Raw genomic sequence first — 17,131 nt, forward strand, 5'->3', positions numbered from 1 at the left:
ATTGATTAAACTGATTAGAAATAATTTACGATATTACAATCTGTCATCCCTAATGAAAATACTGAGAGATACATATATATATATTAATACGCACATATGCGTCTATAGAAACACGATAAATCATAAGGGAAGCTTATCGATTAAAAATTTAACGAGTTAAAAAAAAAAAGATATATATATATATATACATTTATCTTGCACGCGTCAATGTATCGTTCTTTTCGTCGTAGATTATAATCGAGAGACCCACGGACAAAAAACATATTCAAAAAAAAAAAAAAAAAAAAAAAAAAACAAGGAAAAAAAAGAAAAAAAAAAGATTCGAAAGAATGAAAGGATCGCTCGATCAGATCGTCTCTCGTGTAATGATGAACGTGTAAAGATTTTGTTTCTCGAGAAAATAATAATAGTAATAAAGGAAAAGAACAAAATGAAAAAAAAATCCAAACGAAAGAAAAGAAAAGAGAAGAGAAACAAAGAAAACGAAAAAGAAGAAGAAGATAGAAAAGAAATATTGCAGGGGAACAAAAAGTGTCAGAAAATCTTGAAAATCGAGAAATATTATTTACATAAATTTGTTACATCGAGAGTAACAGAGAAACAGAAAAAGAGAGAGAGAGAGAGAGAGAGAGACAGGGAGATATAAATGATGGATAATAAAAGAAATGATTTCTGAGTTTGCCTACAATCTTCCGTTGCGGATTCGGAAATCCACGTGGTCGCGGCTTGATCGCTGTGCACCTACTCCCGGTACGAAACGCGAGTCAATTCAATTCGCAAATAAATTTCGCGAACGTCTACGTTTAATATCTCTCGCCGTTGTTCGATAAAAATTATAAAGAACGAACGAATCGAAATTATAAAGAACTGACGAAACAAAGAAGAACGATTGATTATCGATCGAACAAATCGACGATTATTCCACCTCCCCCTCACCCGATTACGAATTATGAATTGATCTATGACAAGAAAGAAAAAGGGAGAGAGAGAAAGGAAAAAAAGCGAGTTTTAAATTTGCGAGTATTGATGTACGAGAGAATGAATGAACGTGGAGAAAAAATTTGTATAATACGTTCAAGAACAATCGATATGGATTAATAAGAACGTACGAAATCATTTGGCGATTTTCAGTATTCGAGATTTTGGAAAGAAAGTTTGTTGAATTATGTACGGATCGAAATACGAGATGGGATTATATTAATTGAGGATTAAAACGTGATTGATAGATAATAGGAGATAAAGGGAAAGTGAACAAAAAAAAAAATAAAAAAAATAAATAAATAAAAAAATAAAAAAATAAAAAGAAATATTGGAAGGGGTGAAAGAGTGGGAAAGGGGAAGAATGGCGGATGCGTTTTATCCTAGATTGTATAAATATACGTACATAAATACATAGATACGTACATACATACATATATACGTACATATATACGTATATGCATATATACTTATATACATACCACTGTGTATTTCATTGATAATCCATTTTCATATATTTACGATACATATAATAGATGTATTTTAATGGACGATTTATCATGAAAATATTGCCGCCGCTGAGATACCTTCATGTCGGATGTTCTCTTAGCTTCTTTTCGATCCCTTAGAAGACATTCGAAAGATTTTTCGCACGAGCTATCGTTAGAAAGAAAAGACAGAGAAAGAAATAAATAGAAATAGAGAGAGAGAGAGAGAGAGACAGAGAGGAAAACATAGAGTATTACAGAAGTATAAAAATCATTGAAGAAAGAGAGAGAGAGAGAGAGAAAGAGAGAGAGAGAGAGAGAGAGAGAGAGAGAGAGAGAGAGAGAGAGAGAGAGAGAGAGAGAATAAATAAACAAATAAAAATATCGATAGTTGCCATTTGTTTTTTTTTTTTTTTTGTAGCTTCGTAGAATAAAAATATTCCTCTGTATAATATTTCTAAATAATTATTTATTTCTTCATTCTAAATAATTTCTAAATAATTATTCATTTATTAATTCATTCAGTTTCTCTTTCTCTCTCTCTGTCTCTCTCTCTCTCTCTCTCTCTCTCTCTCTCTCTCTCTCTCTCTCTCTCTCTCTCTTTCTCTCTTTCTCTTTCTTTCTTCATTTTTATTCGCAATATTTATAATAAAATTTTTGCGATGATTAAGAAAGATCAAAATCGACGGATAAAAATGTGTATCTGTGTGAAGAAATTTAAAAAGGAATGAAAAGAAAGAAGAAAAGGTAAAAAAGATCAAGATTAGAAAAGAAAAAATAAGAAAAGAAAAGCGAAATAAGAAGAAATTAAAGAAGAATGAGAAAGAGAAATTGTTTCTAAGGGGAGGAAGAGAAGTAATCGTGTGTATGTATGTGTTTAATGTGTTTTAATAATTGATAAATCTCAGAATCGGCATTAAGTAGCCGGGATTCTTATTATTCGAATTGCCGATGCAATCAAAATGCGATTAAAGAAAAAAAAAAGAAAAAAGAAAAAAAAAAAGAAACAGATATACGAATGAATGAATGAATGGAAAAAATAAAGCCCGTCGAGAGAAACATGAAGCTGATGTGGTACGAACTATGAGGATGCACCAAATTTTACACTAACATCGAAGAAAAAATAAAGAAAAGAAAAGAAAAGAAAAAGAAAAAGAAAAAAGATGACTAAAATAATCACAAAAAATTACGACGTTGTCATTAACGTCGATGTTAACAATGGTGAACCTATTTTCTTTCTTTTTTTTTTTTTCTTTTTTTTTTATTGACGATTGACCAGCTTAGAATTAAATAAATAATTTTGTAATAAATATATATTCGCGAATTAATTTTTTTGCAAAGTATTTCGAGTCGAGTAATTTAAAAAATGTCGCAACAAAACTTCTATATTTAACTTTTTCTCGTAGGTAATCTATCTTCGTAGTAAAAAAAAAAAAAAAAAAGAAGAGAAAAGAAAGAAAAAAGCAATGAAAAACAAAATTAAAGTTAATCGATCTAATTTTGTTTGAAACTGGTGCAAAATTGATGTAATTAAAAATCAATTTTTTCAATAATTAACAAAACTTCGATTAAACTTTTTGGAAATTTACGGATGACTTAAACTTAAAAGTATAAAGAATTTATATAATTCTTAAAAAAAAAAGAAAAAAAAAAAAAGAAATAAAGGAAAGAGAAAGAAATTTTATCTAAAATCTAATCGAAATCAACTGTTGTGACTTTTGTGATAATCTTTCTATTTCAGGATTGTTTAAACAATTTTAAATAAATAGACGATCAAATTTTCTAACAAAAATTTTGAAATTCTATTAAAAATGAAATATAGATAAATAACAATATTCTATTATATCTATCTATTATAAATAATGTTAATATTTTTTTCGTGTTATTGCAAAGATTTGAAATACCAATTTTTTTTTCTTTTTTTTTTTTTCTTTCCTCAATGATATGCAAAACTATAAATAAACTTTTTAAAGTTTCCATTTTAATGATTTATGGATCACGGGTTCGCCATTGCTACACTATATTCATATGATACGATTATCGTTATTAATTTGATTGGAATCACGATTAACAATAATTAACAATTATATAATTAACAATTGAACGTGTTATTTTATCGTGAAATCAATTCTTCGTTATCATATATTTTTAATGATACCGCTTATTATGATTTAAAAATTAATTAAAGCTAAAAACAAATAATTATAATTATAATTCTACGAAATAAGTAATGTATATATCTATATATAAATTTCTATATATAATTTAAAAAAAGAAAATATATATATATATAGAAAAATAGATATAGATATGTAGAAGTATTTATTTAAATATATACATTAAGTAATTAAATCGTATCATATTATTAACTAAGAAGAAGAAAAAAATAGAAGAGAAAGAAAAAAAGAAGAAGAAGAAGAAGGAGATGAAAACTTTTTGCTTTTGCATCTTCACGTTGCCTCTCGGCGAGATATAAATAAACGAAGCAAAGATCAATCGAATGTTACGTTGGAAGTATCCCAGATTTATAAGGACAAAAAAAAAATGATACGAAAACGAAGTTTTTGAAGAAAATAATTAGCGAGTTACTCGTCGTTGGCTGCTATTGTGAACAGACAATAAGCAATGAACAAAAAACAAAAAAATGAGAGAACGAAATAATAAAAAAATAAAAAAAAAATTAAAAAAATAAAAATAAAATAAAAATGAAATAAAATAAAAAAGACAAAAAAGAAAGAAAGAAAGAAAGAAAAAAATACAAAATGAGTTGAAACTGCTTTCTAAACTTGCGTTATACAAAATGAAGGAGATAGGTCTATATGTACTACGTGTTGTTTTTCATTAGACGATTTTTGCGTTATTTTGTCGTTTCTTTATCTTGCGATTGATGCTTGCACGGGAACCGTGTATGATATTTCGTGGTTGACAACAAAAAAAAAAAAAAAAAATTATAAAAGAAAAAAAAGAAAAGAAGTAATAAAAATGGCGTAGGTATCGTGTCGAATCATAAAAAGTGATATTCGATTTTCGATATTTCTCGATATCCCTATATATTATATTACATATATAGTTTTCTCTCTCTCACTTGACTTTCTCGAATATTTATTATTAATTAATAAAGGTACCGAAAAGGGGGTGCTTAATAAAAAATCATTGTATCGTTGTATCGTAGAGATATTTAACCAGCTGGTGTATGGGTCCGACTTTATACGCCTGTGTAATTGTTTATTAATAATAATAATGATAATAATGATAACAATAACAATAACAATAACAATAATAATAATAATAATAATAATAATAATAATAATAGTAATAATAATAATTACAAAAATTGTAAAGAATTAAAAAAAAAAAGGTTAAAAAACAAAAAAGAAAAAATAAATACAATAAAGAAGAAAAAGAAGAAGAAGAAGAAGAAGAAAAATTACGAGAAAAAAAGAAAGGAAAAAACGAACGGAGAAACAAAAAAAAAAAAAATAAAAAGAGAAAAAAAAATTCGAAACTATTAAACGCTTGTATAGAAAACTTTACTATTTCTCTTGTTTTCTTTTTTCTTTTTTATTTTCTTTATTTTTTTCTTCTTTTCTTTTAAATCTTTTTCTCTAAACAATAGAGGAAACTCGATTGCATCGATAAATAAAGGAATATATGTTAAAAGCGTTTAAAGAAAGACAATGAATATTATACATCGAATCTGAAAATCGCCAAAGAAATTCGTTAATCGGATTAAGACGGTTCATAAATAAGATAATTGATATTTTCATGGAGGGTTTTAAGAAAAGAGTTTATGAAAGATGGGGAGGGGGAATAGGGGTGGGTGGGTGGTTGAGAAGGTTTGGAAAAGGTTTAACAATTCTGCCAATGCGAGTAGAGTATCTTGTTATAACAGAGAGAGATTTGAAGATCCTTTTTAAAGTGATATTAACCAGATCACTAATTTCAGAGATAAAGAGAGAAGAAACCGACATTAACGTCTAATGAAATAGACAAAATTAATATATAGCTTCAAATATAACGTTAGAAGAGTTAATATATAATATAATATAATATAATATAATATAATATGATATGATATAATATGATATGATATAATATAATATAATATAATTGTTTGTTCTAATTTATGTATATGGCATATATATTATCTATGTGTATATGATAATATGTAATTTAACGAATAAATATATGTAATAAAAAGAAATTAAATGATTCATCTTATTTTTATTCTCTCTCTCTCTCTTTTTTTTAATATATATATATATATATATATATATATATATTATTAATATTATATATATATAGTTTTCTCTCTCTCTCAAATGATCTTCTCGAATATTTATTATTAATTAATAAAGTTACCGAAAAGGAGGTGCTTAATAAAAAATACATACATACATATATATATATATATATGTATGTATGTATGTATATATAAGTACGTACATACCTCAAATGAGTTTATTTCATTGTCGTAAATTTATTACTGGTCGATCTTGATGTTCTCGATATTTTCGTTGGACGATTTTACACGATTCAAAAGTTCCGTAGGTAAATCGTTCAAGGTCATTTCACCTTTAGATATTTTCTTTACGTAATTCAGTATGTCCTTGGTAGCGTCCATGGTACGACGAAATTTTTCTGAAGAGATAATAATCGTAAAAGAAAAAAAAAAAAAAAGAAACGATTAATCGAAACGAAAATCAAATCGTAAAGAATTAATGAATGAATTACTCATGATGATAATTTAATGATCGACTTTTCTCTCTCTCTTTTTTTTTTTTTTTTTTTTTTTTTCCTTACCAATTTCTGGATATTCGATCGAAGGTTCAATTTTCGTAGATTCCTTTTTAGCGATCGACTTTATTTTCATATAGATATTCTCGTCTGTAATTGTTCAGTGTTAAAAAAAAAAAAAGAAAAAGAAAGATTATATCTTTCACAATAAACTATGTCTAATAGAAAATATTCTTGAATATACTTGATATTAAATATACCGTAAATCTGATTTTTCGGTAAAATCAATTCGCTTCGTTTAACGAGAGAATCGATATCTTTCACACGTTGATTCGTTCTTTCCAACAAAGTTTTATTCAATTCTATACGTTTCATCAGGTTAGCCAACTTAATCTGTAAAAATTCAAATCAGATTCGAGATAAAAATAAATATCAAGAATTACAATTTAATTACGAGAACGATTTAATTACCCGATTGAATTAAATGCAAATCTATCGCGTATGAAATATCGATTTTATTCGATCACATTTTTACGATAACGAAATAATACGAATATTAGAAAAAAAGAGATAGAACAGAAAAAAAAAAAAGAAAGAAAGAAAGAAAAGTTAACGGACAACGTACTCCGGAATCGTTCGAACGATTTGAACAATTTCATGTCGAACTGATTGTACCAGTTAAGAGCGCGTAATTTAAATTCGAAAATTAATGAAATCTCTTTCGATTCGTTTTTCTTATAAAAATTTGTTACAAGATAGTTTAAATATCGATCGAACGATAAAAACCGAAACGACGAATTAAATTCTTAAATCGTTTGAACGATTTATGAAATTTTTTAATCGAACTCGTCGTACGTCAAATAACGCGCGAAATTTAAATTGGAGAAATGTTACTTGCGCGGACATAACGAAATTGTGAAGAACTTATTTTTCTTTTTTAATAGCTTACGTCTATCTCCGTTGATTCGTTCTTCGCTTTGTTTAATATGTTTTCCTCGATCGTACCTTCTACCGAAATTTTATTTAAAAAAGCGAAAGGTTCTATCGGATTTTCTTTCGCTCTTTTCAAAGAATCTTCCAAATCTTTCGGTGTTAATTTATCGATATCGTCAAATTTTGATTTGCCAAGTAATTTCAAATAACTTCCCTTTTTGCTTGTGGTTTTGAACGACGGTGTATAGGTTATCTTGTTTTTTAAACTGTAATAGTTCTACTTTGTTGTTAATGATTTTCGAATAAAAAAGAAATATATATATATATATGTATATTTATAATAATTGTATAATCGTTATTAATATTACCTAGAGCCTTTATTCTTTGATTCCATGTCGTTTTAAAGTTGTCGTTAATAAAACGTGTCAGAAAATAAAACACTCACCGATGAAACTAACCCCTAATTTCGTAACTACGAAGGTTAAAATCGTTTGGTCGATAAATTTCTGTTCACTACGATATTAAGAAGAAGAAGAAGAAGAAGAACAAGAAGAAGAAAATTTAATAATAATATATTTATATCTAATAATTTATTAGAATATTGTTAAATATTAAATATCGATTTAACCATATGTCACTTATGCATATATGCGGATTTAGTCTAAATTTGTATACAAATTTTCTAATTATAAATCTATTTTTAAACGATAGATAAATAATAACGATATAATACGTAATATTTTTCATAACGCATATATAACCCACATTCTTATAAATACAAGAAAAAAAACATATATATATGTTTTATATATAATATATATAATATACTATATATATATATATAGTATATATATATATATTATACAATTGATAAGTGAAATTAGAGAACAATCTATATTCTAATGCTTACATGATTTAGTTGTACTTACAAAAGTATTATTATCGGTATTATATTTTTATCATTCAAAAGAAAAAAAAACATTACTATCACAATATACGTACGAAGCGAATATTAGAATATAAAACGATACGATATACTTTATACTGTTGATTTCAACTAAACGTTTATAAACTATTAAAGTCAACCAATATATATATATATACGTACATGCGAGTATGACAATTTGTTAATTTTTATAATTGAAAAAAAAGTAAAACATTAGTAAAAAAGATTTGTTATAAATGCCAATGATTAATAAAGTAATTAGCATAATCAGGACAAGTAACTAAATGAATATATAGTTAATTTAGTCATTTTTCTAATTGCATTTGTTAAACATGAATGAGAGAGCAACAATGTTAAAAGGATAACTGAAAAAGCAAAATCATGTTAATATTATTATACGCTATTGCTTCAATATCAGTCTTTTTATAAGAGAAATAATTAAATAGTAAAGAGTTAGATTACATTCGCTTACATCTTTTTTTACTCCATAAATGAAAATTGAATTGTCTCATTCGTCTTACAAAAAGCACGAATTCCATTAAATTAAAATGAAATAATACAGAATTACGCTACTTTTCTCTCAATGTGATACCTTGTCCTATTCCTCGAATCTAAATATCAGAAAAAAAAAAAATATTGCGAAACTATATATATATATAATTTAACAATACATTTGTCTCTATATTTATAATATCACAGTAATCTAGAAATATATAAGTCTAGCATCTTCTGGATTTTGTTCCACAGGACAGTATGGGCATTTCAGTCTAGAAACAAATTGATATGGTTTTCTTTTTATCTTTTTTTTTTTTTTTTTTTTTATAGAAATTTAAGCATTGATGCACTTTATCTGCGTTATATTCGAACAACATACTTGTTTGCATTGGTGAGCTTATTTAATGCATCCCTTGATATTACGTGACCGCAAACTAATTTCATTGGTGGATTGTTTTCTGTACTTTGTTGTCGAAGGATTGGACATGCGAAAACCGAATGATAACGACTTTGTTTACCCAAATCTATTTCGATCTATTTATAAAAAAAAAAAAAGAAAAAAAGAAAGAAAGATATGAAATAATTAATTATTCTTAACTATTATCAATAAAGGTTGTAAATTACATTTACCGGAAGTTCATCTTTTCCACTCCATATACCAGTAACTTGTCTTTGTTGCATAACCTGTTTAATATTGAGAAGAGCAGGAAGTGCTGTACATCCAGCATTGATACTGTAAAATAAATATCTTTCTTATCATTGCTACTCGTCAAAAATTATATCAATTCTATGTTCTATCCAACTTACCAAACCGAGAGTGGACTGTCAACGCTTAGGCCTAATAATGTACATGCTTCTTTAGTAAAAACATCATGAATGTCAAGCCATAATGTAGGATCTAATAAATGGCTATACGGAGATGATTGTATTCCATTCGGTAAATAAAGTAACGTTCCCATTAGAGCTTGTACTTCTTTCTCATGACGTCCAACAAACTGTGTAAGATTCTGACGTGCATACATTATTGCCTCTGTTTGTTTAGTAGGTCCTTGTTGTACAAGCCTTATGAAATGTAATCTATGTAACTTAAATTCAAGAGATGAATTCTGCAACGATCAATATCTCCTTTAGAACAAATCTAATTAATTTCATATAGATTAGAAATCGAAGACTATATCATCTTAATATAAATTTACTTGTGCCAAAAGAGCTTCCCTGTGTTTCTTAGCCCACTCAAGTGCAGGTTCTAAATTTCTTTGCTTCAAGCAATCAAGTATATAATTTAATTCTGTGAACGGTTCTTTCCTGCCTTCGTCGGTTTTAATTCCTGCTTCCTAAAATATTTCTAACTATATCGTTTTCTTGAAAATTATTACTACGTATTTTACAATATGAAAATGAGCAGATGATTGTACATAAATACCGCGGTAAAAAATTTCTCTATACGTAATCTATTTCCTATCTCGTCAAAAAAGTTTTATAATTAATTAATCAGATAGCTATTATTTAACTATAAGATATAAAGATATGTGTGAGTGTATATATATATGTACGTATGCAAATGTGAGTATACGTGACAAGTATTTTGATATCAAAATAAAAAACTATTTGTAATCTATTAAAATACAAATATGCTAAATGATATATAAAATTATGAATAATGAGATGCCTCCTCAATTATTGGTTATAAATTTACTGTTGCCAATTCATCTGCAATATCCAGCATTCCTTGACGATAGAAGTGTTGACAGATAACTTGATTAAGAAGGTGAGACTTTTCTGGACCAGAAAATACATCTTCTCGACTTGTACTTGCAAAATCAGCAATAAAGTTTCTGTCAATAGCTTTGCCCACTTTAGATACCGTACTGTGTAAGTCTCGGTGATCGGTTGCCAAACGTTGTACAGTATCACGAACCTTTGTCATTGCTTGTTTTAATACCTGCACTTGACCCGGTGTCAGTTCATGATCAGATGGTGCTAAGAAAAACAATAGATTATTTCTTATATTTAAACACATTAAAATGTACATAAAAAGAAATTATCAATACTAATGAAAGACTCAATCAAAAAATCATTTTCAAGAGGTTATAAATATGAAAAATCAATTGGCATTGTAACAAAACCTTCACAAACTTTACATCGTTACTCTCGAGTGATCAGTTTTAACATAATTTCGTCATAATTTCACAAAATTCTGCATTAATTTGTGCTGAATCACAACAACAAAACGAAATTGTATAGAGTCGAGTCAAGGACATCATATATCTTAATATATCACGTAATTCTTACCTTCTTCTAATTCCTTTTTTAACGACTCGATATGATTTATTAAATCTCGTAAAACATTATCTGCATGTTCGTTAATCGCACCAAATTTTAATAGAACTTTGTCAACTTCGCGCTCAACAGCATTACAAGCCTCCATTGTTGTTTGTCTTCAATATACTCATATCATTATTAAAGGCGATACACCAGATCTCCAATAGAAATTCACGTTGATCGAGGCGCACTCTGCTAGTGAATTTCGAAATTAAAAACATTACAAAGCGATTGGCTGAGAAAACAAACCTATTTGATATTGGTACTACGGAAGTTAATTCGTTGTGTAAACGTTGGCAACACTGATTAAACTCAATTGCTTTCTTCGAGCTTCACTATACTGGCTGGCTCACTGAATTAGTCGCCATTTGTAACAATTTCCTTGATCACTGAGCGTGAGCAGCAAGAAACATCCTAGGGAACGATCGGAGTGGTTATATTGAAACAGTAAGAGAGATAGATGATATAAAGCTTACGTGCGTATCAGTGTATATTAAAATCGACGATGTTCGGTAAAATTTCTTTTCGACAATATGTTTTTCTAACCAAAATTCTTATCTGAAAAATATTAAATATTTTAATAAACATATGTCAAATAATATTATTTTATAAGGAACTCGAATAAAGTATTTAATATTGTTAATATGTTAATAAACGTTAGATAAAGTATAATTTTATCTATGATACGAAGAACAATGTAGATTATTTCGATTAGATTATTTCCTTGTATAATAATATTATTCATTCGTATTACTAAGTATACTTTTTTCGACAATATGTTATTAAAGATATATTTGTAAATTTCATGAAAATTGTAGAAACGTATTATAGTAAAATTATATAAAACACATATATTAAAGCATTAATTAAAAATTGTATTATTTTAACAACACATACGTTTTATAAAGTAATTGTCACGTAGGTCTATGTTTTAATTTTAGGCAATATATATCATGGATGAAATCGAATGTCGATATAACTTAGGAAATTATATTTACACTATCAAAGATACTAAGGAAGTACATACAAGATTGAAAAGTGGTAATTTATCAATAATTCGAAATACATATAAATAATTTTTTTTTTTTTTTTTAGATTTATCAAAATTTACAAATGGACATCTTTAATTTCCAGATCCTGTTTTTGTTGCAGAGTATATTAAATTAAATGGTACTAATTTGGAATATCAAGTACAAAATATAAATACAACAGCAGGTTGGTACATGCGCACTTGTCCAATTGTAAAAGAAATAATTAGAGAAACTATATTTATTATTTCTATGAACTATTATCTAAATTAATTATTATTAATCGTATCGAAGGATTTCTTTAACAATATAGTGTTTTTTACAATTGGAATATTTGTTTCCAATGGGTAAGAGCTTCAACTAAAATATTGTAAGATATCTTAATAGTAGTGAATGTTTGCTTTCAGAGGCCTCGTTCGTTTGGACAAGGAGTAAAACATTGTTGCTAATTGAAGCCTATGATGCTAGGAAAGAAAAATTCATAGATCCTAGAATAAAAAAGAAAACTCTTTGGAAAGAAATTGCTCTAGAATTCGAGAAAAAAAATTATTACGTGTCTGCTGAAAATTTAGATAAAAAATTTAGGAACTTAAAAAGGACGTACATCAAAATCCGTGATAATATTAGAAAATCGTTTATGGGGAAGGAAAGAGTTACGTGGGAATATTACGACTATTTACAAAAAATTTATGAGAAGGATTATCCTATTATGATAAATACAAGTTTAGAAGATAATGAAAATAGCGATAAGATATCGCAAAATCTTGTTAATAGCGACAGTTCATTATCTGCAAAATTTGCAGCGGATGATGATTTCGTTGAAATATTATCTGATCAAATTGATCGATCCGAACACTACAATGGTACTACGCAAATAGTATGTGATACAAAACCAAATACTATACGTGGAAGAGTAAAATTAAGGACACAAAGAAAAAGACAAATGAAAACACTTAGAGAAGAACATCTTAATTTAGAAAAAGAAAAGATTAAAGAGCTTCGACGTTTGAGAGAGGCAATAGAAAATAATAATGAAATACAGAGAGAGCGTAATCAACTTTTTTCAGCTCTCATAATGAATATAACGTGTGAAACGTTGAATGAATTTAAATTTGGATCTTTTTGTGAAAAGGTATAAATGATATTAATTCATATTGTGAACACAGGGTATTAAATGTGAATAAGGTTAAGTTATTATAAAAATAAATCTTTCTCAGATTTTCATTATTCACGTTTCAACTTGATCAAAATGGAACCAAAGCAGTCTAATTCGATCTAATGTATTTATAGTATATCTAAGCTTGTTACTATAACATGTATATATTTGTATAGTAGAATCTAGCAAAAATAATCTAATAGATTGATCAAATTTATGTGTATAAAGAAAAGTGTATATAATAGATTTTTTAATAATGAAACATACATTTTGCTAACTACTACATTTTTGTAATAATTGCAAAATAAAGTTATCAATAATTCCTTTGCGAATAGTCGTCAAAATGGTAAAGAAAATTGAAGTTCAATCTATTTCGTAAAGTAATTTTTATACACTGATCTAATTTTTTTTATGGAATTCTTTTAAATGCACATTAATACAACTTTGGCAGTATATATTTACACGCTATCATAATAAAAGTAATACCATTTTGTTTTGTCTTAAGCATGAAACATAGAATTTCAATAATTACATTTTAGAAGTACGGAATTATTTCTACTAGAATTTTGTGTCAACAATAATAACACTAATGTAAATGGAAATTCGAAGACAAAAATGTACGTTATATATCTTACAATTAACTGAAGAGAAATAATTTGTATTACGAATATGACACTTGTTATTTAGGTCATGTATAGCCTAAGAATATTTGTACAAATATTTTAACTTAAAAATTACAATTATATATATATATATATGATCAATTTCACATTGATAAATAGAAGCATATCGCCTATATAACAGTGGTGTACCCTAGTATCTCGGAATATATTCAGTTAAGTAATTTATATGAAGTATATATATATACAGAGAAATTCATATTACATAGATTATTTATTTGTTCATTATTCGATTGGTGTACCCTAAAACGAAATAATTCATCGTTAAATTAAAACATTAATCATAACCTAATAACTAACAAATTATTAAGTTAGTAACTTAATAACTAACAAAGATAACATAATCAAATCCATAAACTAATCGTAAATAGAATGAGGGTTATAATAGACAAAATTTACAAACCCATTCTTGAGCCATCATGAGTATAGTCGTGTTCGATAACTTTGGTCCAATTAACGGATTCATTTGTGCCATGTAACAACACAACCAGCTGGAACGATGATATGTGATTATCGGTAACAATAAGTACTTTTAAATGTAACTCTGAATTATACTTACAACAACCAACAAGTAAACGATGTTAATATCAGAACAACTTGTAGTATTCTAAAATGGAAAGAAAGAAAAAAAAAAAAAACAAAGAGGAATAAAAATAATTAATTAAAACATTTTAGATCATGAAAAAATTTTCATTGACAGATAGACACACAGTGGGATGGGCCGTATTAAAATATTTAATATATAGCATACCCACGATTTGTTCCATTAGGCACGAAACAGGGCAAAGCGATACCAACTGCTCCCCATAATATGGTAAATACTAATACTGGTGCTACAGATGCTCCCATTTTACGATTTATTCGAATTATCAACGAACGAGAAATAAGAAATAGATCAAAGAAATTACGAATTCCGACCAGCGGACTTGGTCTCAGGTGTGTGTAGTAATCACATGAGTAAAACTCTCGATAGAAATCGATATAACATCGAAAATGTCTCACGTGACATCAACGAATATCGTATCGTATCGTATTGTATCGATTCGATTCGATTCGATATACCGCGATTTTCAAATGGAAAACGAAGAAACTTCTTTTTTCTTACGTCTTATTAAATCGATATTAAATCGATTGCAAAATTTAATTTAGAAAATTCTTTTTTCCTCTTTCTCTTTTTTTTTTTTATTTTATAAAAAGCTTATTGAAAATATCATTCGAAAAATTCATTTCAGAAGGGACAGGAGAGAAACAGGCAAAAAAGAAAACAAAATATATTCTCAAGCTAATATATTGAACTTTTCAAAGATGATCATCGTTGGAATTTATTCTTTGAAATTAATCGTGTCTTTTGATGTTGCCAAACGTATATTAAATTTTCAATAACGAATATAAAGCTGGATAGAATGGATGCACCGGATAACATACCGAATATCAAAGACACTTGATTCATTTCGATCGGACTTGGTTTTTGCAATTCTGTATCCTTCATAAAGTTCGATCCCAATTGTTTTTTCAATTTCGTTATTAAACCAATCTCGTGCAATCTTATGATACTAAAGATATATAATACGATATATTATTATTAATTTTCATATAATATTTACATGTGTATTTATAAAGAGTGTATCATTTAAAACGATAGATGCAAAGATATCTTTGATTTTCTTTTTTTTTTTATTGTTTCCAATTATATTTAAAATATTTATTTATAAAACAAATAGAATCGGATTTATTATATTATTTAAAATGAAATATACCCTATGTATATATATATATATACACACACACACACACAATGTCCATATTTTTTTTTTTTTTTTTTTTTTTTTCATTTAGAAAAGTACTGGATTTCATAATAATCTTGGTATACACTTTTCGTTAGGACACTGTATGTCTTTATATATATATATATATATATATATATATATATATATACACATTATATATTATGTTTATATATAATATATATGTTAAATAAAATATATATATTTATTATATTTATTTATTTTTCAAGTGTCTACGAATTATGTATACGTGAATGTATTTAAATTTACCCAATATCTATCGTCCTTTTATATTTGAAATTTTTACTTATGGCGGATGCAATCCATGTCTCATAATATGATTGCCCTATGGGTTTCAATTTACAAATATATTCTCCTTTTGCATCGTACACATCTTCGGCATAAAACATGGTATATTCGTTGGAACAAGCCTTTTCGTACATCTCTCTCTCCGTTTGTGTGATAACGAATCGTTTATTTTCGAAGAGTTCGTTCAAAGTTGGGTTACCCCTCTAAAATTTCAATTAATTATTAATTAATAATAATTATTATTATAATAATAATATATACATATATATATATATAAAAGTTTAATATTATAATAGAATATTATAAGAAAATCGTTCGTGTTGTTTCTGTAAATTTGTTTCACGTTATTTCACATCTTTGTATTTTTTCTTTCTTCTTTTATTTATTTATTTATTTCTTTTTTTAAGAAACAGAAGAATTATATTTACTATAAACGCTAGGTAAGGAATAGATCCGTTTAAAGTAACGATTTTATAATTCGTATGATTCTTCAAGTACTCGAGATTTTCAAAAGGTTTTATATAAACTTTATGCGTCATGTATGTAAATATCAAAGCAGAAAATGCTATATGAATTAAATTAGAGAATAAAGCGAGCGATAATTCTATGATCCGAGATCTTCCTTCGAATTCTTTCGGGATACAACCTGAAATGTTAATAATTATAAATATAACGTGTTCCTGAAAATTTTCGAAAATCTCGACGATGATTTCGAGAGATTAAAATAAAAGAAAAAAAAAAAAAAAAGAAAGAAAGAAAGAAAGAAATAATCTATAATATTTACCTTGTTTGCACAACATGGCGAGATTGTAGAAAAAGTGATCGGCGAAGTATGCTTTTTGTTTGATTCTTTCGATGTAATAACAAAAGATTATTTGAGATATATGACTGAATATGGTTAATATTAAGTACATCATCAAAATTGAATACCATACTTTCCATGAGAATAAATATAACATCCAATTTTGATCGTGGGTATATTTCACTTGAATGAATAGTCGTTGTCTATATATTATATATAAAAAATATATTTTATATATATATACGTATATGTAAATTATATTTTTATAAATATTATATTACATACGGAGTAGTCCAGAGTGCAGGTGTAAAAGTAGTGGCCACAAACCGACTAGAATATATTTCTATTTTTGGTATTACATCGGTTTCGTGTCTTTGAACTTTACCCAACAAACCATCAAAAATATCATCCTTGTGATTACCAGAAGATGTTTCGTTCGTACGTATTGGTTTTAATCTAAAGAAAGAAAGAAA

At 26.9% G+C, this 17,131-nt stretch overlaps 6 protein-coding genes across 24 annotated transcripts in view; 2 read left to right on the top strand and 4 right to left on the bottom strand.

Annotated features, from left to right (window-relative positions):
* LOC122635320 overlaps positions 1 to 7,877 on the bottom strand; it is a 12,843-nt gene extending 4,966 nt beyond the window's left edge. The window contains exons 1-6 of one of the 2 annotated variants that reach the window (XM_043825392.1): positions 7,505 to 7,877; positions 7,153 to 7,402; positions 6,464 to 6,596; positions 6,270 to 6,353; positions 5,917 to 6,107; positions 1,466 to 1,635 (exon numbers count right to left, since the gene is read on the bottom strand). In XM_043825392.1, coding sequence (XP_043681327.1) covers positions 5,950 to 6,107; positions 6,270 to 6,353; positions 6,464 to 6,596; positions 7,153 to 7,402; positions 7,505 to 7,530 — 651 coding nt within the window. In that variant the 5' untranslated portion in view covers positions 7,531 to 7,877 and the 3' untranslated portion in view covers positions 1,466 to 1,635; positions 5,917 to 5,949. Of the gene's footprint in view, positions 1 to 1,465; positions 1,636 to 5,916; positions 6,108 to 6,269; positions 6,354 to 6,463; positions 6,597 to 7,152; positions 7,403 to 7,504 lie in introns of those variants that run through there. The other variant, XM_043825393.1, reaches the window with a different exon arrangement.
* The window catches only part of LOC122635313 (synaptic vesicular amine transporter), a 42,919-nt gene that overhangs the window by 20,717 nt on the left and 5,071 nt on the right, over positions 1 to 17,131 (top strand). The window lies entirely within an intron of this gene.
* On the bottom strand, positions 8,462 to 11,032 carry LOC122635316 (E3 ubiquitin-protein ligase RMND5A). 2 transcript variants are annotated; one of them, XM_043825372.1, is made up of 7 exons: positions 10,870 to 11,032; positions 10,274 to 10,557; positions 9,774 to 9,911; positions 9,385 to 9,683; positions 9,202 to 9,310; positions 8,957 to 9,111; positions 8,462 to 8,849 (listed from the first exon to the last, which is right to left on the bottom strand). In XM_043825372.1, the coding sequence occupies exons 1-7, from the start codon at positions 11,003 to 11,005 to the stop codon at positions 8,786 to 8,788; spliced, it is 1,185 nt and encodes a 394-aa protein (XP_043681307.1). In that variant the 5' UTR covers positions 11,006 to 11,032; the 3' UTR covers positions 8,462 to 8,785. The 2 variants fall into 2 exon arrangements, with proteins under 2 accessions (XP_043681307.1, XP_043681308.1); XM_043825373.1 differs by having other exon boundaries at positions 9,208 to 9,310; positions 10,870 to 11,031.
* On the top strand, positions 11,225 to 14,253 carry LOC122635318. 16 transcript variants are annotated; one of them, XM_043825376.1, is made up of 5 exons: positions 11,225 to 11,346; positions 11,841 to 11,940; positions 12,034 to 12,114; positions 12,335 to 13,059; positions 13,145 to 14,253. In XM_043825376.1, the coding sequence occupies exons 2-5, from the start codon at positions 11,853 to 11,855 to the stop codon at positions 13,169 to 13,171; spliced, it is 921 nt and encodes a 306-aa protein (XP_043681311.1). In that variant the 5' UTR covers positions 11,225 to 11,346; positions 11,841 to 11,852; the 3' UTR covers positions 13,172 to 14,253. The 16 variants fall into 16 exon arrangements, with proteins under 16 accessions (XP_043681311.1, XP_043681310.1, XP_043681315.1 ...); XM_043825375.1 differs by having other exon boundaries at positions 11,241 to 11,375; XM_043825380.1 differs by having other exon boundaries at positions 11,241 to 11,375; positions 12,052 to 12,114.
* On the bottom strand, positions 13,435 to 14,727 carry LOC122635321 (V-type proton ATPase subunit e 2-like). Its single transcript, XM_043825394.1, has 4 exons — positions 14,515 to 14,727; positions 14,323 to 14,370; positions 14,167 to 14,254; positions 13,435 to 14,006 (listed from the first exon to the last, which is right to left on the bottom strand). The coding sequence occupies exons 1-4, from the start codon at positions 14,610 to 14,612 to the stop codon at positions 13,989 to 13,991; spliced, it is 252 nt and encodes an 83-aa protein (XP_043681329.1). The 5' UTR covers positions 14,613 to 14,727; the 3' UTR covers positions 13,435 to 13,988.
* The window catches only part of LOC122635315, a 3,133-nt gene continuing 1,016 nt past the window's right edge, over positions 15,015 to 17,131 (bottom strand). The window contains exons 3-7 of one of the 2 annotated variants that reach the window (XM_043825370.1): positions 16,944 to 17,114; positions 16,641 to 16,861; positions 16,285 to 16,502; positions 15,818 to 16,059; positions 15,015 to 15,316 (exon numbers count right to left, since the gene is read on the bottom strand). In XM_043825370.1, coding sequence (XP_043681305.1) covers positions 15,073 to 15,316; positions 15,818 to 16,059; positions 16,285 to 16,502; positions 16,641 to 16,861; positions 16,944 to 17,114 — 1,096 coding nt within the window. In that variant the 3' untranslated portion in view covers positions 15,015 to 15,072. The remainder of the gene's footprint in view (positions 15,317 to 15,817; positions 16,060 to 16,284; positions 16,503 to 16,640; positions 16,862 to 16,943; positions 17,115 to 17,131) is intronic. The other variant, XM_043825371.1, reaches the window with a different exon arrangement.

The sequence above is a fragment of the Vespula pensylvanica genome, chromosome 18, assembly GCF_014466175.1.
Source record: "Vespula pensylvanica isolate Volc-1 chromosome 18, ASM1446617v1, whole genome shotgun sequence".
NCBI lineage: Eukaryota > Metazoa > Arthropoda > Insecta > Hymenoptera > Vespidae > Vespula > Vespula pensylvanica.

Excerpts from the sequence above, each read along its gene's own strand:
- LOC122635316 (XM_043825372.1), bottom strand. The coding sequence starts at position 11,005 with ATGGAGGCTTGTAATGCTGTTGAGCGCGAAGTTGACAAAGTTCTATTA. Across the intron at positions 10,558-10,869 it reads AAAAAAGGAATTAGAAGAAG|CACCATCTGATCATGAACTG; the intron begins GTAAGAATTACG and ends TGTTTTTCTTAG. Across the intron at positions 9,912-10,273 it reads TTGCAGATGAATTGGCAACA|GAAGCAGGAATTAAAACCGA; the intron begins GTAAATTTATAA and ends GAAATATTTTAG.
- LOC122635318 (XM_043825376.1), top strand. The coding sequence starts at position 11,853 with ATGGATGAAATCGAATGTCGATATAACTTAGGAAATTATATTTACACT. Across the intron at positions 11,941-12,033 it reads ACATACAAGATTGAAAAGTG|ATCCTGTTTTTGTTGCAGAG; the intron begins GTAATTTATCAA and ends TTTAATTTCCAG. Across the intron at positions 13,060-13,144 it reads TTGGATCTTTTTGTGAAAAG|ATTTTCATTATTCACGTTTC; the intron begins GTATAAATGATA and ends AATCTTTCTCAG.
- LOC122635321 (XM_043825394.1), bottom strand. The coding sequence starts at position 14,612 with ATGGGAGCATCTGTAGCACCAGTATTAGTATTTACCATATTATGGGGA. Across the intron at positions 14,371-14,514 it reads CCTAATGGAACAAATCGTGG|AATACTACAAGTTGTTCTGA; the intron begins GTATGCTATATA and ends TTTCCATTTTAG. Across the intron at positions 14,255-14,322 it reads TCGTTTACTTGTTGGTTGTT|CTGGTTGTGTTGTTACATGG; the intron begins GTAAGTATAATT and ends TCATCGTTCCAG.